The sequence below is a fragment of the Falco punctatus genome, assembly GCF_963210335.1.
Source record: "Falco punctatus genome assembly, chromosome: 6".
NCBI lineage: Eukaryota > Metazoa > Chordata > Aves > Falconiformes > Falconidae > Falco > Falco punctatus.
This window is the reverse complement of record NC_137585.1, coordinates 1098574-1120956: the sequence shown is the minus strand read 5'-3', so window position 1 is coordinate 1120956 and position 22383 is coordinate 1098574. Positions and strand designations below refer to the sequence as shown.

Below are 22383 nucleotides of genomic sequence, written 5' to 3'. Positions count from 1 at the left end.
GGCCGGGGCCTGGGCATCCCCCCCTCCTCCCCGGGGGTCTGACTCCCCGGGGAGGGGCGCAACACACCAAAGCGGGGAGCAGGGAAGGGGCTTAGGGCACGTGCCCGAGTTCAGGGGGGTGCAGGGCCCCCCAAGACCGGCTGCAGTACAGGCCAAGGACACGACTGACCCCTCCGCGCTGCAGGGGAGGCACGTGCTCTCTTCTGCTAAACAGAGGTAACAAAATAAAATACAAGGAAACTTTATTTTTCAGTTTTACCAAGGTTTTGCTCTGTTTTTTAACTTTTTTGTTTTGTTTTATGTCTTCAAGCTGTTTATTAGTGGACAAGTCCGGTCAGTTTTTGTATTAAAAAGGATATTGATGGAGGTAGCTTTGTCTCTGTCCTGGCTTTTGCTTGGTCTTGCCTGCACACTCATCTCAGTAAACAAACTCAAAATAAAATTAAAAACAAAAAACTGGAATTCCAGGTGGAGGCAGCAAGCAATGCAGCCAGGTTCTCCGTGTAACAGACATGGCGCTGTGGCCTCCAGTCACTATATACAGAGTCCATCATACATCCCCCTCTCTCCTAAGCACACTCCTTGCTCCAACGGGCTGGCTGCAGCGGAAGGAGTTTCTTTTCCTCCCAGAGACCTGCACAGCAGCTTCCACGGAGGGAAACAGCACCCAGTCAGGAATGTCAGGCAGAGGGGTAGAGTCTGAACAGGGGAGGGGGGTGGGTGGGGGGTCACTTCAGCTTGGCCGAAAGGTCAACAGCACTGGGCCAGGGACTCACTGCTGCTGGGCCACCTGCAGGGCGAGAGAAGATCATCTGAGACTCAATGGGCTGGTCAATGGTCCCTGGCTCCCCCCAGGGAGCCCCCCCCCGAGGTACCAGAGGGGGTACATACTTGTTGGGGAGGTGGTGGTGGAGGGGGCTCGCTGCTGCGGTTGGCCAGCCGGCTGAGGATGTTGCGTTCTGACATCTGGAGGCGCACTGCTACAGGTGGGATACGGGCAATGGTGGCAGGCAAACGAGTCACATCTGCCTTCATGTCACTCAAAAGCTCCTCCAGCTGCTTCAGAACTGGCAGAGAAAGGGACATCTGTTCTGAGGAGAAAGGGATGCCCCAGAGGGCGGAGACCACAGGGGACAGAGATGCTAAACACCTACCCCACCCCTGTTTAACACAGGGCGTTACCTTTGTGCAGCACAGCATTGGCTGGTTTATTCCCAGCCATTGACTCCTTGGATAGGTGCTGGTGGCTCTCAGCCAGGCATTCCACCTCCGCAAAGCGCGTGTTCAGAGCCATAGATGGGTGAGATGGGTCTTCTGACATGTTCAGATAGGCAGCTCGCCGCAGCTGCTCCTCTATCACCAGTGCTTGCTCCAGGAGCTGCAAGATAGGGCAGTAATGAGAGCAAGTCTTTCATCAGTTGCCTGAAAACCAGCCTGTTTGCACCCCCAGTCTCCCCTTGATCCAGTTCTCCACTATCTCATGAGGTGAGATTCTGCAGCTAAGCCTCCTTCCACCAGCTTCTGTTTATACTGAGTAAAGCCTAAAGAGCCCAAAACAATTAAGGGCTCCAATTAAGCTAGGCCAGGTACACAAGAAAACCAGGCTACATCTAGTTTAACAGACTACCACAAATCCTCTAGGATTCTCATTCCTCCTCAGGTTCTTTTTAAAGACCAAGCTGTCTGCTATTTTACTCTGCCTTTATGGAGCAAAGCAGGTGGAGTTTTTTCTTTGAACCCGAGTGAGAAGTATCCCATGCTACTTCTAAGGAAGTCTAAAAACTGTTAAGCCTGTCAGGGAAATTTGGAGAAAACAGTCTGAGTGCTGTTAGTGCAGGACTGATCAGCTGAATTGCCCCACCACACTGAACTGCCCCAAGACTGAGAACAACGTGGCTTGTTTTAGGGTTGGTCTTAAATGGCTCCCAGAACTAAGCCCCCAAACAGGCCGAGGCAGAGACTGAAGGCAATGCATTCACCGCTCCTTACAGCATTTCTGACCACGCCAGTGGGGCTGGCGCACACCAAGCAGATGTTGCAACAGAAACAGCCACTTGACCCTTAAGCCTCCTGCAAACCAGTTGTTCAATAAACACCTGGAGAAAGCACTGAACCAAGCTCCGCAGCACCATCTCCAGAGCAAAGGGAGCTCCTATCACACAGCTACTGCATGATCCCAGGAAATAAGTGCTCCCCCCACCAAAAAGCACTGCAGAAGCCTTTGCTTTTTTATCAGAAACTCAAGACAGCAAGCTCTTGTTCTCAGAGGTCCAGCTGGCTGAAAAGGCACTTATCACACTGAAGAGAAATCCTTACCTTAAATCTCCTTGCCAAGAATTTATTCTTTATTTCCAGGAAGTTACCCCTGTTCATCTCACCCTTGAAGGGTTCATTGAGGATGGCGTAACGTGGATCATTCTGAATATCCTGCCAACGGGCATAGCCATGACTGAGATGGGATGAGCTCAGGCAAACAAAGGCAGCGAGAACAAGGGAATACACAGCCCAGGCAGATACAGTTCTCAAGAGGGGGTGGGGAAAGGGGGTGCAGAGAGGGGAGGAACAGAAGCCAAGGAAGAGGAATGACAACTATGTCCTGCTAAGTCTTAACTATGCTGGCAGGAAACTCCTCCTCCCACCATCACTTTCACTCTTGTGAAAGGAGATAAAGCACTCTCTCAGTTAATGTACTCCAGTCAGACCCAGGACTGTCACCTTCACCATAAGTTCATGTACAAGGGGGGAGAACTGGTCCATCAGGGTAAGGATACTTGATAATCCCAGCAAGAAGCCAGTAGTCGTGACGCCGATGCCAGATCTCGTAGGTCTTCTTTGTGACAGTTGCAGCCCGCTCTTCATTCTGCCACAGGGAGTGGAGTTCTGGAAAGGCAAGACACCCCGTAACAGTTGAAAGTTATTTCACAAACACAAGCAGGGGCACATAAAGAAGCTCAAACATACAGATTTCTCATACCAGTGAAACCGCCATCTGCTATGTTGAACATGAAGCGCTGCTTTACTGCCTTCTTGTGCCTTTCATCTACTGACTCTTTCAGCATCTCTCCATTCTGCAGCATCACCACATCTCTCTTATCGTCATCCTTTTTCTCATCTGTACACACAGGAAATTTTTAGAAAGGACATGGCAGACACCCCAGCAAGCTGGACAGACATGGGATCCTTGCAGGAGAGGGGTTAAGGAAGAGAATGGAATTATCGTGACTCGCCTTTTTCATCCAGAGTGATTATAGGAGGTTCAGGGGCATTCTCAATAGGTGCTCTGTCTTCCACTTTCTCCACGTCAGCTGCAGGAGAGAAGGGGAACATGAGACATAGGGGAACATGGCAAATCCAAGGTCTTGTTCTTCAGCCTGTGAAATTTAATACCATTCCCTAACTCCCTGTTCAAAGTCCTGGAAGAGCCCCACTGGTTATCTACATTTACATCTGTTTCTTCAGGATGAATTGCCGAAGCAAAGACAATGCAACTTTAGGAAAGCTTGAGGGGGAGGGGCACATATCACCGTTTAAGGTGTTAAACAACCTCCCCCAGAGATACCTTTGCTTTCTACTTCCATTGGCTCGTCTGGTCTTTCCTTCACTTCTGGCTCCTCTACTTTTTTTTCATCTGCTTCTGCAGGGTTCACCGGGGATTTTGCTTCCTGTGGCGGTGTCTCCACAGGCTGGGTGCACTGCTGAGGACAGAAATCAATGAGAAGCGAGGTAAAGCAGTGCCTGGAAAAAGATGATAGTCACAACAGTTTGGAAAGCAAAAATGCACAAAACTGTCAGGCCAATTCTGAGAACCAGAGAGTTATCTTTAACTATCATTCCAAGAACTCACCTCTGTCTCAGCTGCTGAACAACACGAAGAGGGGGCAGAAACAGAGACATTTGCATGAGGCAAACAAGCATCCCAACACTCACCTCCATCGGGACCTCTGTTTCAGTAGCAGAGGCACCAAGCTCTTTCTCCGGTTCAGATGACTCTCCTTGCTCCTTAGCACTGGCACCTTCTTCTACCTTTACTCCTTCTTCTGTGTATTCCCCATCCCAGAGCAGCACAGAAGGCAAAAAGAAGAGAAGCTATCAGTAAGGTCTTCCCACACTGTTGCCAAGCACACCTCTCCTCTGCTCCCAGAGATTAAGGCCATCAAAGTATGACCAACATCACTCTCTCAAGATGACCTCACTTTCCCTGCCCACTACAAATGCTAGGTGCTTCTCAACGATGTCAGCTCATCCGAGGAAAGCTAGTGTCCTCTCTTGCCTTTAAGGGCTTGCACATGTCTTTGGCAGCCCTCCTAACACGAGAGTAAGTTGATCTGCGTCCACCCCCAGACCCCACCACCACAGATCCGGTGAGGGGAAGAGCCAGGATGAGGTCAGGACGCAGAACTGTACAAGAGGGGAGCTCTCACCAGCTGGAGGGACAGGGGCAGGCGTATTGGGCTGCGTGTCCCCTGGTGTTGAAGGAGTTGGAGTTTTCGGAGACGGCGAGCTTGGCTGTGAAAGTTTCTTGTTCTCTTCTATCTCTGCCAGCTCTGGCATACTCCAGCGGCCATTCACATGCTCAAATTCCTGCACCTACACGAGGAGGCGAGAAAGACTTTAACACTGCAGGAGTCGTACAACGCTTGTCCTCAAACCAGAAGAGACAGACCACTTGACATGCAACAAAGGCGTGAAAGGAGAGGTACCTCACTAGTTCAGGACCCTGGTTCAGCTCAGCACTACAAGTTGTACAGAGAGCAAAACCCACATCGCTCTGCTAGGCACCTACCTTTTTGCGTATAAGTGACATGACCCCAATGCGAGTAAGGACATGCTGTCGAGAAAGACCTTCCCGTGGGACCCCATCTGCAAAGGTCTCTGCACCATCAGCTCCAGGTTCACATAAGTGGCGCATGAACAGCGAGACATAAGCCCTGGAGCAGTTAACAGACAAGCAATTAAACTATAAACTGGCTTAGCTGGAGACATGTTATCAGAGCCCTTCCAGTAACATAAGGGAAGTCACCCCAAGACTCCTAACCCACAGGAACACAAGCCCTGGGGTTCCAGGCTGCATCAAGGGAGTTTCCCAACAGAATTACTAGGTGTATAAAGGACACACAGCTGACTCAGGCTTGAGCCCAAAACAACCATAAGCCCAAAAAGGACTCTGGGAGAGTATTCATAACTTGCTTGCATGGCCATGCTACTCCTCTAACAGCATTTGCTTTTTATGACCGATGGGTCAAGTCCAAGGAAGAACAGCTAGGAACAACACCCTGGTCTCTCCCAGCTTATACATCAGCCCCTCACTAAAAAATTGAACTAATACATTAAGGAAACGTAGTCTCTAAGGAAGTGCCAGAAAAAGCCCCATTCTTACTCTTCCCCAAAGAGTCTACATGTTGCCCATCTTCCATCCCTGCCTAACGCAGACTCACTTGAACTCTTTCTCTGACTTGCCACGGAGGTCCCGAACAAGCCACTGAGTGGTGAAGGCATCCTGAGGTGGCATTCCATAGCGCATGATAGCATTGAGGAAGGCTTTCCGCTGGCGGGCATTGAAACCCAAGACCTAGAATGGAGAAGACAGATACGGCAAGAGCCATACAGAAGCAGCTGGGATGCAAACACCTACCCTGGTACTACCTACCTCAATGTTCCCTCCCACACGGGCAAGTAAGGGAGGCAGAGGCTTATCCTTATCATTTCTCAGGCCTTTGCGGCTAGGCCGACGAGCTGCTGAAGAGAGAAATGCAGCTAAGGAGGAGAGACAATGCACAGCATATTGTTGTGTGAATATTTCCCTTGCAGAACAGCACCACAAAGTGTATAAATCCCCAAATCAAGCCCCACCTGTTCCCACGCTCAGAGAAAGTGACCCAGGAACTCTGGCTTCACCAGAACTTACCTTCAGACCTCTCATCAAAGTCCTCGTCTCCTTCTTCAGAAGCAACTGAATAGTCTGACTGATTATCTGACTGGTCATCCTGCCAGTCTGAAAGAAAAACAGCACGTGAGCCTGAGACGCTACTCCGTCACTTCCCAGCAACACATACTTACACCTATTTCTCCCTCAGGTTCCTGTGGATTTGTACCTCTATCCTCCTGCGAGCCATCGTTGTAGTTAACTTGCTTGCGAATACGCTTGCCCTTGCCCAGATTCCTAGCCAGATCCTCCTGCTGCTGTTCATAATGGTGACGCAGCAGTTTCTCCCAGTAATCAGGATCCACCGATTCCTCCTGCTTAATGATCTCCCGTTCAACCTCCTCTTCCTCCTGTCAGACAGGTCACAAATTTCAGAGCCCTACGCTCCAAATCCCAACCTGTCTGAGCAGATATATGCCTGCTTGCCCTTAAAAACATCAGAGCTCAGTTTACTTAACTGATCCTACTTTGTTCACCAGAAGATGCTAGCTGACATCTACCTCATACTCACCCCCATCTCCTCTTCACGAACCACATACTGGGCCACCTTGAAGGAGCTGAGATACTCATTCATGCCCTGAAGTTCTGTATCTTCTGTTTCATCCTGGTTCCGATCCAACAGACGCTCAATTGCTTTGTCATCGTAGTGGATGACACTGCTGTCCTCACCTTCTTTGTTATCCCCTGAGGGAAGAGCACAGGCACAGCTGCTGTGTGGATCTCGAGGGACTAGGGAAGGGAAAGCCACCCTAGACCTCTTCGTAGACCTATAGTCAGCACTGTGCCTACAGCCACTTGCTAAACATGGAGACAGACCTCCCCACCTCCTTCAGTTCTACTCCCAGGCACTCACCCCCCTCAGTAGCCTCATCCTTGAAGAGCTCTTCAGTGCCAAATTTGAGAATGTCATCAAGTTCCTGTTTGGACATGGAGCCTGTCTTGGAGCCCAACCCTGGTCTCACTACCAGATGAGTTAGCATCATTTTCTTCTTGGCCACCTGAGTGATACGCTCCTCCACTGAGGCCCTTGTCACAAAGCGGTATATCATCACTTTCTTGTTCTGTCCAATTCTGTGTGCACGACTGAAGGCCTAAAAGAGAGATGTGCTCTGAACAGTCTAGAGTTACACAAGTAGTAGTCTGATACACTCCACCTACCTCCACAAGTTTCCCAGACACCCTCATGTTGACTCTTAACATTAGCAAAGGCTGGGCCCTGGAAGAACCCTCCACTACTTCACTTCCCATCTCTACCCATCCTCACTGCTCTAGTTTTGCGTATTTCTAGAGGGGAAGTCTCACATTCCTTCACTCCTCATGATAGTTTCATTTCCTCTCTTCCTCAGGATTACTCCATAGTGAGTGGTCTCATTCAGACTCACCTGGATATCATTGTGGGGGTTCCAGTCTGAATCGTAGATAATCACAGTATCTGCTGTGGCCAAGTTAATGCCAAGACCCCCAGCTCGAGTCGAAAGCAGAAAGCAGAACTGCTGAGCACCAGGAGCTTAGGTAAAAAGGAGAGAATAAAAGTAATCAAGGGAGAGTGCATTACTCAAACGAGGCTTTGTGTCAGACCCACATCACCTGACAGAGAATCACTACTAATTTAAGATTCCAGGACAGCAACAATAGACTTGGGCCACGACAATTCCGTGTCAACTGCTAAGCACATACAAGCCAAGTTCTCCGTTTTGCAAAGAAAGTAGGAGACTCCATACCATTGAAGCGATCAATAGCCTCCTGACGCATGTTCCCTGTGATTCCTCCATCAATCCGCTCATATTTGTACCCTTCATGTTCCAAAAAATCTTCTAGAAGGTCCAACATTTTAGTCATCTGCGTAACAGAAAAACACCCCACAGAAGAGTGAGGGTCAAGGGGATACCAGATCAACAAGCTCTTCTCAAAAAAGAATGCCTAGTCTCAAGGTTTTCCTCCCATATACCTGAGAGAATATGAGTACCCTGTGACCTCCTTCCTTGAGGTTCTTCAACATCTTCTGGAGCAGCAACAGCTTTCCAGAGGCTCGAATAAGAGCACTACCGTCATACATGCCATTTGGCATTTTTGGAGCTTCCTGAAAAGAGAAAAGAAAAGGTGTGAAAGGGGTGGGGTGGGATGAGAAAACAGCTTGAAGGGATGTAGCTTGGTCTTAGTCCCTAGCTGCATTGATCAGATGCTGACTCACATCTGGTCATTTAGCTTGGCACAACTGTGCAGCACTAGTTACAGGAAAACATCAGTGCTACCCTGTGCCTCTTTTCTCTTGCAATTTGACTCCTAGACTCCCTCTTCTTTCTCATGACTCAGTCCCTACTCTTACTGTCTTCACCATCTTGCATGAGTCACAAGATAGCTCCTACCTGTCACACAAAGGTACTGGAACAGCCTTCCAGCATGTTGGGTTTACATAAAAAACAGGACGAAAGAAAAACAGAAGCAGAAAGAAAGGGAACCCCTCCATGCTTTGCTAGGGAGCTAACTAGCCCCCTGATAACAGCCAGCAGGGAATTTGTTTGTACAGAGTAAGTGACTGGACATACCATAGCAGCTACAGGGAAGAGGTAGGGGTGGTTACAGCATTTCTTCAGATCCATAACAACATTGAGCAAGGAGACTTGGTTACCACCACCCCGTGCATTCAGTGCCTCAAAGTTTCTTGTCAAAATGTATTTATAATATTTCCTGAAAAGAAAAAAACCAAACAAACAACTCAGACACCCCTCACGAGAATGACTAACATACTCTCTTGCTAAACTCTGCACAGCTCCTGGCACTACCTGCCAGCTACCCAGGCTCTGCCAGTGGCATTCACCATCTCTTCCTCCCTTACACCAAAGCACAGGAATTAGTCCTCCCTCTGCTACAGTGGCAGCAGGAAAACTTCCTCCAACCCACTGTGCAGAAAGCCCTATAGTGAGGATGAGGCTGTTTCAGCATCCCCTTTGAAAGAGCAGGACAGAGCAACATCAGTTCAACAGCAGGTGCTCTCTTCAACCTCACACTCACTTCTGCATGGGGCTCAACTCCACTCTGACAATGAGTTCAGTCTTAGATGGCATATTCTTGAAAACATCAGCTTTGAGACGCCTCAGCATGTGTGGGCCCAGCATGTCATGCAGCTTCTTGATCTGATCTTCCTTGGCAATATCTGCAAACTCTTCTAGGAAGCCCTCCAAGTTACTGCAGAGAAACAGACACTCAGCAAAAGCCACAAAGGAAAAAGAGCAAAAACAACACTGAAGGGGGTAGGAGTGACAAGACAGACAGGCTGACTTGCACTGCAAGACATACTGGAATCTCTCTGGCGTCAGGAAGTTCAGCAGGTGGAACAGTTCTTCCAGGTTGTTCTGCAGGGGAGTTCCTGTAAGCAGCAGCTTGTGCTGGAGGGAGTAACCATTCAGCACACGGAAGAACTGGGAAGTAGAAAGCAGGGAAGAAGTGGTGGAGAAAAACAAACAACACACAAACATGTCAAAGGCTTATTAAGTCATAGGCCTACAAAAAAAATTAACTTATCCTAGGGGAAAAAAAAGCTGACACCAAGCTAGGGTTCAATTTAGATCACATCAGCTGTTTGGACAAGAGCTCCAAGTATTCACATTCCAGTCAGGGTCACTAGACTGATCTCATTTGGATCATTGCTCTGCATAGCTAAAACACAACTACAGCACATCCTGCCAGCACCTGATGATGGCTTGTAGGTTTCCTCTGCTCTTCTAAGTTACAAGCTTTTTCAAGACCACCAATCATTTCCAGTCTGCTATACTATGTATTTTTTCTTGCTAAATTAGCGTTCCACATTCCTACAACTACTCTGCCTTGAGAATTCTAGAAATAGCTAAGTCACTCTTCCTATTCATATCAATCCTGGCAATCTTCCAGAGCTGGGAGCAAGCTGAGGAGAAAGAAAGCTTAGGGTTTGCCAGTGTGCCTTTAAGATAATTTGTGCTGGTTTTCACAACAATGAAGTAATTCCAGGCAGAGGGAGTGAACAGTTAAAAGTACTGAATTGAAAGACACAAACGTACCATGTTCACCAGCACAAACTGACAATAAAGCGGTAATTTATTTGTGAGCTCAGCGATTTCTTTGCTTATTTTACACTTAACATGACACCAGGTCAAACTTAATGGAAGTAGCTTTTACTATATGACAAACAAGAAAAAACAAACACAAAACATATGAGAAACCCACCATGAGTTATGGCTTGGCTATCACACCAGAAGGATCCTTCTAGTGGCCTGCATAGGGATTTATCTCTACTTTGTTACAGGCAGAAAAACATTCTCAGTTTGAAATCAAATATGGAAGTTAGTAATTATATCTGCAAAACTTTAGTAGATAACCAGAATCTGTCAAGAAGCATCTGACCCTTCTTCCAGCTAAACACCTGAACTGTCCTTACAAGACAGGAAGCTGCTCTAGAAAAAGGCACATTTAATGGTCTTGGTGGATAACTGATTGTAACTGTTAGTCATAGTGTAACCTTCAGCCTTTACATCCTTTTTCAATTAATAGTAAGCACTCATTACTACTTCCAATAATGTCAACACCGAGCATAGAACGGCATCCAGTCTTAGTGCCTACATTAAGAAGAGATCTGCAAACTGGACTACAAGCACAGCCGTAATGTCATGGAAAGATGCCTCATACAAAGACACAAAAAGCTTTAAAAAAAAGAAATCAAGAGACAATTTTGTCTTGCGCAGTCTCCAAGGACCTATAAAACAAGGATTTCCAGTAACAATTGTTTTTAGTGTACCAACCACTAGAACCCAGCTGAAGACAGACAAATCAATACCTGAATTAAGGCAGCACAAGGGCTTAAGGAGGAGCTGGATTAAGAAAGTACAGTCAACTCTACTGAATTCAAACAGGCTTAGTTAAGGTGCAGCCTCAATATAAAAGCAGCTATGTGGCTTTCAGCATCTACCCAGGTGTTTTTGAACACCTCTGCCCACCTCTCCCATTTCTGCGAGTTCTGCTACAGAGCTGGGCGAATACAGAGCAAGCCTACTCTGGAAGCAGGGCAATTTTTGCTCGTGTAGCTTGTTTTATGCTCAGTACGGTAAACCTTTCCAGAACAGAGGTGGTGCAGATATATGATCTGCTTTCAGAGAAGCCAGGTTCTATTTGAGAGCAACAACAACCACCAGGTTTTTCTGTTTTCCAGTGTACACCAATTGCCAATTCACCCAGAGAGAAAGCCATTTTAACCAGTGACATGTATAAAAGTGAAGTCGTTGCCAGTGATAATCAATCTCCAAGTGAAGGCTGTTTATATTTTTTTTCCCCAATAACAAATCAAATTTACTATTGAACAAATGACTAAGAGTTGGCAGACAAACTCATGTGCTTAGGAGCTGCTATCTGAACACTCTCTGTCCATTCCCCCCTGCAACACATGCCACACCTAGAAACCACCGATGCTTCTCTGTACCTTCGACTGATTGTTCTTCAGTCTGTGAGCTTCATCCACAATGAGACAGGCCCAGTCGATAGAGCCTAGTATGGCCATATCAATTGTGATTAGTTCATAGGAGGTGAGAAGCACGTGGAACTTCACAGCTGCCTCCTTCTGCAAAGGAAAAGGATGAACAGGGTAACAGGATAGGGGAATGCCACAGGACAAAAGCAGAAGATACATCAAGTTATTCTGACGAGCCCTGGTCAAACAGCACATCAAAAAATTTTCATACCAAGTTTCCCGTCACAAGATTCAAAATGCTATCCAAACCGTTCCAGTCTTTTAATCCCCCATTACTCTCTTAACACATCTAAGTCTCCTCAGCCCCCTCAGTACCCATTACTTCTGAACAGTTGCCAAATATTCTAACAGAGAAGTTTAACAAACAAGCAGCAAATAGAGGCACGTTAGAAAAATGAGATTTGAAGCAGAGTGGCTCATCAAAAAGTCAGCTAAGACTTAAAAAGATAAGCAGTTTATCATGGAACTTCAAATTACTGCTAGTACTTAAGGCAGCTCAATTTCAAGGGAAGCAAAGGATTCTTATCTGTCACCGGAAAAGCTTTGAGCTCCCATCTTGCTTTCACTGGGAAGACTGAAGTTCTACAAGAACTAGCCACCTAGATCAGGCTCTTCCTTCCTGTCAGCCAGTTCCTCAGAAGATTAAAAGTTTCATGCTTTTTTGGTATGTTTGTCCTTCTCATACAGTAGCGATTCTGACATTGACTTAGATCTGTAGAAATGATGCACAACTTCACTGATTAAGTAGAAGAGATAGAGGGACTTGCCTACAGTCATTACCTTAGTTAACTCTTTTTCCAGAGCTAAATTAGTTCAGACTGTTTAAACACCTACTAGTCTAGAGCAGGAGCCTAAACACCCACTAGTCAGCAATTTGCAGTTATTTCCCCCTGGAAACTGCAAGTATAATCAGTTCCTAGGGACATCAGAGTATCTGAACCTCAACTGCCAAAAGCCAGTCTGGTGCATCTGTTCCTTCAGTTCAGGCTTGCATTACAGCAGAGTTCTGTACCTTCATTCTGGATGCTTTTTTGCCTCCACGTATGGCATTATCCTCAAAAGTGAACTCGTTCTCACGGATGATGGCCCGGCTGTCTTTGTCCCCCACATAGGTCACTACATACATATCTGGGGCCCACATCTCAAATTCTCGCTCCCAGTTGATGATTGTGGACAGCGGGGCACTCACCAAGAAGGGACCCTTTGAGTGGCCCTACAAACAGAGTTGGTAAGAGCATCAGACGAATGCAACCACTAACACAGGCAGAATCTCTCTGGGTAGTGATCTCCCAGCTCTCACCTCTTTGTATAAGGAATACAGGAACACAGCTGTCTGCACAGTCTTTCCCAGACCCATTTCATCAGCCAAGATTGTATCTGTGCCCTGAGCCCAAGAGAAGCGCAGCCAGTTCAGTCCTTCCAGTTGGTAGGGATGCAAGGTCCCCCCTGTTACATCGAGGTACTCCGGTTGCCGGTCATATTTCACTGTGGGCTACAGCAGAAAAAGGAAGAGTTGAGATCATCTACCACAGCTAGACAGCTACCAGACTCCTCTTCCTAGTCACCCATATATTCCCTAGTGCAGATGAAACTTCACGTGACAACCAGACTAGCACCAGACAAAATTCCCAAATGGCCAAAAGGCATCCACCATAAAGTTTTGTGCATTTTTGTTTGGTTGGTTTGGTTTTTTTTTAATAAAACCCTTTTACCAAGAGCCAGTCAGTGTCAGACCTGACAGACAAGGTAGACCTTTGTCTCAAGGCTCCATAACCCACTGGCTCTTTGGGCCAGGAAGGACCTCTAAATCACACGCTTTTCACTCTTCAGCTTCCTATTCACCTGCTCCCTCCCCAAAATAAGCAGCTGTATCAGATGGCTCCTAAGCAATAAACAGTAACTTACATCTACTGTGGGAGTCTCAGGGGGCCTTTCCAGTTTCCGCATCTTCACTTTCTTTAACTTCTTACCAGGCCTGCCCTCTTCACCTCTCATCAGCTCCCTTTGCAGAGACAGTCCCAAGAATGTGCAAGTTTAGTGGCTTTTGTAACAGATCAAAGAAAAACTATTGCCAAGAGTAGGAGGGCAATCACCCAATCCAAACAGGCTCAACAGAACAGGGCTGGAACCCTCATGAACTGGCAGAGACACACAAGGTCCCTGCCCAAAGGAGTAAGGAATCAGCAACAAGATACTGCTTGGCTATCTCCATATATTAATCCAGCCAGTGCTAGGAGCTGACACTCCAGTATTTTCTCTTGAGGCAAGGGAAAGGAACACAACCTCTAGACACTCCTCTTACCTGTGATTCCAGTAGGCTTGCTTGTAGAGGTCATAATCTTGGATATCCACATCTTCGCTTTCCCAGGATGCCTGGTCATAGGGTAGGTCTCTCCATTTAATCAAATAGTGGACGTTTCCCTTCTTATCCACACTGTTGAAGAAACCAGTAAGTCTTAAGAACGGTGAAATGACAGTGTTCACCCAATCCCCTCAAACGGGAGGGAAGGAAAAGATCCCTTAACGAAGCAACAGAAACAGAACGTCGTTTATCATCCCAACAACAGAACTCCCACTGTTTCTCCCAGTCATATCGCACTTGGTTCATCCACTCTCCCTTAACCCTGGACTTCAGATCTTTGTTGAAAATCCTCTTTGCTACTCCCCCTACCTATGATTAAGGATCCTGTGGATCATCATCCACTCAGGCTTGATCCCGTATCTATAGAAGCGCTCCTCCATCTCAGCATATTTGGGATCCTTGTTTTTTCTCTTCCGGCTTTTCTCCTCTTCCCCTCCGAAGTCCCCTGAGGGTGGCTCATCCATATCATTTTTGCGTTGATAGTTACGAAACATGACCTGGCAGTGCAGCTCCAGCTGGAGTCAGGACAGAAGCAGTTAGTAGGTGTTTTCCCCTCAGCTATCCGAAGTATCTCCCCCCACAACTATCCACCCTTATGACACTGTTGAGTCCTCCACTCACCTGCAACTCCGACACCCAAGAGCAGTGCCAGTAGGACATGCCCTGCCATTTGACAAAGAACTGCCTTTCAGGCCGACCCTCCAGCGGCTTAGGGGGAGGAGCATTAGGGTCTGCATCAGGTGGACGTGGTGGCGGGGGGCCAACTGGGGGCTGACCCCATTTCCAGATCAAGATCTTCTGCACCTTTCCTTTTAAAGCTGGGCACTGAAAAGTTATTAACAGAGCCTGTTACATCAGAGGGTACACATTCTAACACACAAGTGCTGAGGAGCAGAAACACACAGTTGCAGCTCTCTTCCTTAGTTATAGCTTTACTGCGCAGATGGAATTTGCTTTTTGGACTTGGAAGCCTTCATCCCCTTATCTCCAGTGTTTCTTGAGCTTTCTCCAGTTTGCCTTTTTTTCTAGGACTCACAAACACCAAACTGAATTCAGCAGCTCAATTTAGTTGTCTCCCCAGGGCCACACCAATTCAGGAATTCTACATGAAACAAATTGCTAGGCTTGATGAACCCAGTAATCCGTCCCACCCCAACTCCACTGGAAGTTTGTACAGAAAGTATTTTGCTGTAGAACTATCAGCCCAGTACAGGGATGTATCCTGACGCAGCCTTTTTACTCGTCATCTTAAAAGTCCTTATCACTCAATGAAAGCACCTAACACTGTTTCCAATGCTTCATTTCAAGAACTTCCTGGAAAAGTGTGACATTTTTCAAAACCATCTACTAGGAAAGGGCTTGGTGTTACAGAGCTAGCAGTCCAAAAAAACCTGTTTGGCTCAGCATCAGTTTAAAGTATTTTTTTTAAGCACTGAATTTGATTGCAGTCATTCTCCTGCTACTACATATGTACAGGATCCGAGAAAATTGAGCCTTGGCATCCTGGATCCAAAACTGTCCAACTGCTCTGCACATGGGCAAAACCCATGAGACTCAATGGCTTTAATCCTGTCCCTTTCTGCTGTCTGGAAGAAGCAGCCAACTGACAAGGCGCAATCCAGCTACAAGCCAGGCCTTGACGTTTTATGACAAAAGTGTGAGAGGAGATAGTCTCTGGAGAAGACTGTTTCTGGGAAAAGATGATGATCCAAAGGGATTAGATCTATCATCTCTTGTAGCGATAGGAGAACAGTACTAGCAGAAACTCACAGTGCAGCGAGGACATAGCCACTCTCCATTGGGAATCTCTGGCAATGGGGGATTCAGACAGTGGATGTGATAGGATGAAGGACAGGCATCACAGCACAGCAGCTCTCCTCCATCCTTGCAGACTCTACAGAACTCCATATGGTGGTCATCCTCTTCCTCAGCATCCCCCACAACATCCTCCAGGATTTCCTCACCTTCAGAGTTATCCTCCTTTGCTTCCCACTGAATACCCTCTTTTTCCTATAGGAGAGGGAAATCAGAAAACCAAAGTCACATTATTTTATTACCGCAGAAGAGCAGCCCCAGGTCACTTGACACCCTCCTCCGTGATCTCTTTCTCACACAGTCTGGGTGAACCCAGTACTCACACAGTGCGGGCAGCTCCATTTGCCCTCTGGGGCTTTCTCCATGTCTGGGTCCAGGCAAACCATGTGGTAGGCACGAGGGCAGGTATCACACAGAATAATCTCTCCACCCTGCTGGCATACCTCACAGTAGTCCTGGTGATCAGTCTCATAGCCATCCACAGCCACTGTGGAGTCCTCCTCACCTGCAGAGGGTGGTGAGGAGTTACAGCAGTACAAGCCACAGGTACAGGCTTCCTACAACAAGGGAGGGCACTCTCCCAACAGCCTGCATCCAGAATCCAAAACTCTTGCTCTATCTAAGTAAACAAGGCAAGAAGCAAGAGCTGGAACAGGAGTAAAACAAGTCCCGTAAAACTGTGCCTCCTTCCACCCATTAAATTAAAGGTGTAGTTGAGGCCAGGAAAACTCAGTACTGCCTGTTGCCCTACCAAGGTGCAAAAGAACTCCTCAAAACCCTTTCCTTATTACAAGTAGTATCAGGTTCTTCCTCCGTGAAGAGTTCCCCTCCCTCAAGTACACTGTTAAATATGCAAATTCTGCACATACATTCCCCTAATCTTTCTACACGCTGTACTTCTGTCTCCAACTGACAGCAAACATCAATACCTTTCTTTTTCTTTTTCCCAGCTTTGAGTTTTTTGCGACTGCGGCTACTACGGCTTGTAGATCCATCTGAAACAGAGTAGCTGTTGATGCTGGCATCATCAAAGTCTGACTCCACATCCAGATCATCATCTTCACTCTGTGATAGGCAAGAAAAAAAAAACAGCTATACTACTTCAGGCACATGTGTTGAGGGTGGCAGACACATCCTAGCATCTTTAGCACATCACCAGCTCTTTAGAAGGTCAAGAAAGGAGTTCTTAAAAGATCACTTACTGATGACCTTTTACGCTTGGAACCAAATCCTCCCAGTTTGATCTTCAGAGGTGCCACCTTCTTTGTTTTAGGTTTCTTGATATCAGGAATACGAGGACTGGCCTTTGGCTTCCGCCGGGCATTGGGTCCTGGGAACAGAGAAGCCTGGGAGTCAGAAAGACTACTGCCTTGACACCCTCGCTTTCTGCCATCCTGCCAGATTCTTCATCTCACCTTTGCCCTCCTTTGTCTTCGCTTTCCTGAGCGGCACATCTACAGGGGGCTGCGGCAGGACAGCATCCACATTTGTCACCATGCTTTCCACCACTGCAACAGCTGCAGCTGCAGCAGCTGCCACAGATGCACCTGAACTCCCCTTGAAGGGGTTGTTCGTGCTAAACTCCCTCCATTTGGCTCCCAGTACCATCATCATCTTCGACACTGCTATTTTAGGGTTCTTGGCTGCAATAAGTGGCCTGTGTACAGTTAAGGAAGGAAGAGTTAACCAACCACACTGAAATCTAGATCATTATTCTGCCCCTCCACCACCCTGCTCAGCACCTCTAGCTCAAACTACATTCCTTTCTAATCTTTGATCTCAAGAGCCAATGAATCTCTCCACTCCCATCCCTCACCTTGTGGAGGATGCAAATGCTCAGGGGCTTGGAAAGTGAGACAGAATTTAGCATACTAGGGAAGAAAGGGGACTGGGAGTGAGAACTTGCATCATCTCAATCACTGAAAACCAAAGGGATGCGCATCAATTATTTTACTGTTGCTTCAGTTTTTGCTCTAGGTAGGACGCTTGTCTCTAATGTGCCTCGATGTTCCAAAAACAAGGAACCTAGTCTTTGCCTCATGCCATTTTTTTTTCCCCACTCCAACATCCTTCCAAGTGCAGGCTTGCACTTCACCTGACAAACTGGCTGAAAGCTTTGTAATTGGTGAGAGTGCGGTAATCCTCCTCTGTGAAGACATGATCAATATCCTCCATGCCCCAGTCTTCAAGAAGCTGAGCAGATGACTTCGGCTCCTGTGCAAAGAGAATCACAGCAACTCTGAGAACCAGCTCTAGTTCTGCTCTAGGAAAGAGCAGACCTTCCACACATCTACAAATGACCCAATGAGTCAGGACAGAGGGGCTTTTTTCCCCCACCATCAACTTATCACTGCCATAAGACATAGTCTTGATAGAAGATCAGTGGGGGAGGGAAAAGTCTTTGGATTCAACATATGTGACAGGTGTGTTTAAGGCAGGAGAGGAGAAGGGATGCAAGGTGGGAAAATGGTCAAGTCAAACAGGTCCAGTGGAGGAGAAGGAGAGTGAACAGCCCCAACTCCATGTGCTATCACAAATGCAGAGCACAATGATCCCAAAAATCAGATACATGGGAATGAGAACCAGGCAGGCAGGCAGCAGCACAGCTTCTCACCTTTGAGTCATCGTCTTCTTCCTCTTCCTCCTCCTCCTCCTTGCGCTTGGCTTTGTTTTTCTTTTCCTTCTTGGGCCCTAATTTCTTCTTTTTCTTCTTTCCAGGAGTGTAGTCACTGCCCTCACTGTCAGAGCGCAGAACCTCCTCCTCTTCCTCCACAAACTCATTCCCCTCACCAGAGCTGTCCCCCAGCTGGGGAGGGAGGGAGAGAGAAGATCAGGCAGCTGTGAGGAAATACCCTGGATAAGCACTAAACGCCACACTCTTCCCAAGCTCTGGAGGGTTCATACAAAGGATTGCTGCTGTAGGACAACTACAGTAATCACCCTCACCCCCTATATCCACATGTTAAGAGTGTGACCTTAGGCATCCTTTCCCTTACCTCCTTCTTCTGACGCTTGCTGAGTTTGGGCACTTTGGGTTCCTTCAGTTTCTTGGGCTTCTTCTTCTTCTTGATTTTGGGTGTCTCAGCCTCTGACAGAAGCTCTTCTTCTGGCTCTTCTTCAGGCTCTGGTGGGGAAGTGGCAACATGTCTTATTCAAACCCCATCTGTGCACTACAGCATAGCCCACTTCTCACAGAGATTACCCAACTTGTCTACTTCTTGCTACACACAAACACAGAAGCATTTACAACCGTTTACTCTGTTACTGTTCACAACAAATACTAGGAATTCATGTCAGAAGTTATCACTGCACAGGATCTTCCCCCCTGAGCCCCAAACGCCACCCATTTCTACAATATTCCTTCTCCAAGCAGAGCTGGCGCTGATCTTGGGGACCAGAAATTTGCCATAACCAATGACAAGGTGAAAGAGCATGGAATACATGTCCACATCCAAAGAAGCAAAACGTTGGATACATTTGAAAACCCGACAAGGATACTGTTTCGGTCCATGAGTCTCCAGGGAAGAGACCACAATTAGGTAGCCTCCTCAGCAGTACAGAGCATCCTACAGCCCCGTGCAGAACACAGGCCAGTAAGCCACAGCTTGTCCTCCTCCATAGAAAAGTTGTTACTCAGCAACTCTATTCCGATCCAGATTTGACACAACCTTCCCCAGCCCCTCCCCCCGCACCAACAGCTAGCAAGCTCACTGCCCAGGCAGAGGAAGGCATGCCAGCTCCCCACCGCCGCCTGCTCCATCTGCGCACCCCCCCTTGCCTGCCTGCCCCCCGGCCCCAGCCAGCCCTCCCCTTTGTGGCAGGCTGCGGAGCCTGCCCTCCCCTGCCGCCCCGCCCCCCGCACACAGCCAGAGTCCTCCTTCTCCCTCCAAGGGAAAATGGCCTCCTGACCACAGGAGCTGGGCAGGATGGAGAAAGCCACTGGCCAGAGGAGCTACCGCAGCCAGGGGTGGCGCGGCAGAGGTTGAGCTCTCTGAACCCGGGGTCCTGTGCCTGGCCCCTGCCATATTCCCAACTGACGGATGTCTCTTCACTCCCACAGTCCTGCCACACCGAGTCCTTCAAGGACCCCACCTCTTCTCCTCCCTCAAGGTCTGATATGGAGCCTCTAATGTCCCATCCTTTCCAACACATTACCTAAAGCCCTCCAATTTGCAGGGATTTAAACACTTTTCTCCACCAAGACTTTCCTTACAAGGCTTACTGACAGTCCCCTTCTGCCTAGTGTTTCAGAGGTGCCAGAAAACCCTGGAGTCAAAGCCTAAGAAAAAATGCCAACCAAACAAAACCACTAAAAGCCCACAACACCATTTTCCCTTTCCAGCTGCAACATTTCTCTTCTACAAGAATACAACACTACAGCATGAGTTAGTAGGAGCACTCAAACTTCTCTTACAATCCAGCACATCAGGATAGACATTATTGCTTCCCACAAGGAAGCAGAGAATCCAGATGTAGGTGCAGAACAACTCATCAACAACAGCAGCAGCAACAACAGAAAACCCAAAACAGAAGAGCGTCCAGGACTCTAAAGTCTCAAGTCGATGATAAGGATGCAAACACGAGGGAAAAGGTAAGGTGCAAAGACTACAACAAAAGCAAAGGTGAGCAAGCAGCAGGGAGAGAGAACCACAAGAAACCTCAGTAATTGGGTGTGGTGATGAAGGAAAGTGGGTCACGCAACAGCCCAGGGCAGTTTGCTCTGGACGTCAGTCGGTCTGAGTTCCCAGACGAAAGCAAGCCAGGCACCCTGCCCTTTCACTTACTACCCCCTTCCCCCTCCCCATTCACGAAATATGAATCTCACAGGCATTTTGGTACCCTGTCAGCCTCGGGTGCTCTGCCTCCACCCCTTACATCTCCTCAAAGCACAGGCCCTGACAACCTGCAAGGGCTCGGAACAGTCAGCTCCACCTGACACAAAGTCACAAGCCTTGCGCTTTAAAGTAACCCTAGGACTCAGACATCAAAATAAAAAATGAACATGTAACTCGTAGTAAAAATAAATAAATATATCGCATTCCCCGCATTGAGCTCGAGAGCGGCACTGCCCTGTCACAGGCCTGCCCCGCGGGCTCGCTGTACCTGGGTGCTGGGGGATAGCGTTATTCAACAGGATCTCCATCTCATCGTCATCGCTGCCCCCTGAGCATGGGGATGGAGATCCAATGGCCGACGCCATGTCCTCCAATCTGGGGGAGGCCTGGACTTATACAGGGTGTCGTCTTCTTGCCAGCCAAGCCAGTGCTTCAATGAAAAAGAGAAAGTTACAGCAGACCTGAACTCCGTTTTCCCAAGCAATAGTGCTACCCAGAGGATCTGTGAGAAAGCTTAGGCAGCAACTTTACTGGATTTGGAGCCTGCGGATCATAGAAAGAGTGGCGGCAAGTATCAGCTTAGAGTTGTGATGAAGCAGGCTCTGAAGACACCAGATATTAAACTGAGTCAGCAGCTCATCCCTGGCGAGGCAGCCAGCACAGCTGTCCTGAGGAAAATCCTCCTGGCCCTGCAGCCGGGCGCCCTCGCTCAGTGCTGCCCACGGCCGGGCCAGGGCAGCGAGGCAGGGCAGGCGGCCGGGCTCGCCAGGGACACCCGCGGCCCGCGGGAGGCTGTCAGCCGGCGCCCGGCGGGGTGGACAGCGGCGGGGCTGGGGGCACCGGCGGCCCCCAACCCACCCGAACTCGGCGGGCCCACGGCGCCCTGCCACCGCCGCGGCCGGAGCGGGAGGCCGGGAGGCCGGCCGCCGCCTCCTCCGCTGGCAGAGGCCCCACACAAAAGGCAGGGCCGGCTCGGCAGCCCCGCTCGGCTGCCCGCCGCCCCCGCCCGGAGCGGGGCTGCACGGCGCGGGGCGGGGGCGGCGGGGGGGGTACCGGCTCCGAGGCGGGGGCGCGGGGCGGGGCCGGGGAAGTCCGGCTCGCGTGCGGCTGACGGGCCGCCCCCCCCGGGCCAGGCGGCGGCCGGGGCGGCGGGCGCGGCCGCTCCGCGCCGTGGGGGCGCGGGAAGGTCCTGCAGGGCGGCTGGGCAGGGGCACGGCGGGGCCGGAGCTGCGGCCCCGGGGGGCGGCAGCGCGGCCGGCGGAGTGGGGAGCCGGCCGGCAGGGACCCCCCAAGAGGCGGCGGCAAGGCCCTACCCGCCCTCGTTCCCCTCCCGGCTTCCTCACCCGGTTCCAGACCCTCAGCTCCTCTCTCTCGCTGTCGCTGCTGAAGGGAAAATGGCTCCCGCCCCGGCACCGCCTCTTAAAGGGGAAAAAACCCGGCCAGGCCCCGCCCCGCTCCCGCCTCCATCCCATAATATGCCCCGGGACCCCAGCAACAGACCCTGCCCCCATCTCCCCGGCAACCTCCCCCCCCCCCGCCCAACCCGAGACATCCCATAATACTCACCCTCCCCTCAGAACTTCCCACTCACTGCCCGGCCTGGCATCCCATAATAATAACCCCCCCCGCAGGGAACATCCCATAATACGGCCCCCACCGCCGAGAAACATCCCATAATACTCCCCACGCTCGCACCCCTTCGCTCCGGCATCCCATAATACTTCCTCCCCCCCTTCCCGCACCCGGGACCCCGCGCTGGGGCAGGGCGCCCCCTGCGGCGCGGCCCCTCGCCCTGCCATCCCATAATAGGCACGTCCCTCCCGCGGCGGGGGGGGGCGGCACACTGTAGTAACCCCCAGAACATCCCATAATAGTCACACCCGGGACGCACATCCCATAATACTCCTCCCTCCCCCCCCCTCCCAGGCAGGCATCCCATAATAGTCGCCGGGAG

General features: G+C 49.3%; 1 protein-coding gene across 7 annotated transcripts; it reads right to left on the bottom strand.

Moving 5' to 3' along the window:
* Nucleotides 1-225: 225 nt before the first annotated feature.
* On the bottom strand, nucleotides 226-21928 carry CHD4 (chromodomain helicase DNA binding protein 4). 7 transcript variants are annotated; one of them, XM_080391058.1, is made up of 40 exons: nucleotides 21773-21928; nucleotides 20698-20859; nucleotides 18591-18718; nucleotides 18209-18400; nucleotides 17690-17808; nucleotides 17010-17251; nucleotides 16797-16924; nucleotides 16524-16659; nucleotides 15918-16099; nucleotides 15550-15789; nucleotides 14401-14604; nucleotides 14089-14294; nucleotides 13720-13851; nucleotides 13323-13419; nucleotides 12718-12909; nucleotides 12430-12630; nucleotides 11370-11507; nucleotides 9221-9342; nucleotides 8936-9109; nucleotides 8470-8611; nucleotides 7872-8003; nucleotides 7645-7762; nucleotides 7306-7430; nucleotides 6777-7014; nucleotides 6435-6607; nucleotides 6093-6273; nucleotides 5906-6016; nucleotides 5648-5754; nucleotides 5436-5569; nucleotides 4784-4928; nucleotides 4422-4587; nucleotides 3928-4037; nucleotides 3560-3695; nucleotides 3228-3305; nucleotides 2975-3112; nucleotides 2772-2880; nucleotides 2317-2449; nucleotides 1183-1378; nucleotides 892-1067; nucleotides 226-790 (listed from the first exon to the last, which is right to left on the bottom strand). In XM_080391058.1, the coding sequence occupies exons 2-40, from the start codon at nucleotides 20792-20794 to the stop codon at nucleotides 773-775; spliced, it is 5796 nt and encodes a 1931-aa protein (XP_080247184.1). In that variant the 5' UTR covers nucleotides 20795-20859; nucleotides 21773-21928; the 3' UTR covers nucleotides 226-772. The 7 variants fall into 7 exon arrangements, with proteins under 7 accessions (XP_080247184.1, XP_080247185.1, XP_080247186.1 ...); XM_080391059.1 differs by having other exon boundaries at nucleotides 5648-5736; XM_080391060.1 differs by having other exon boundaries at nucleotides 5648-5733.
* Between the last annotated feature and the right edge of the window lie 455 nt (nucleotides 21929-22383).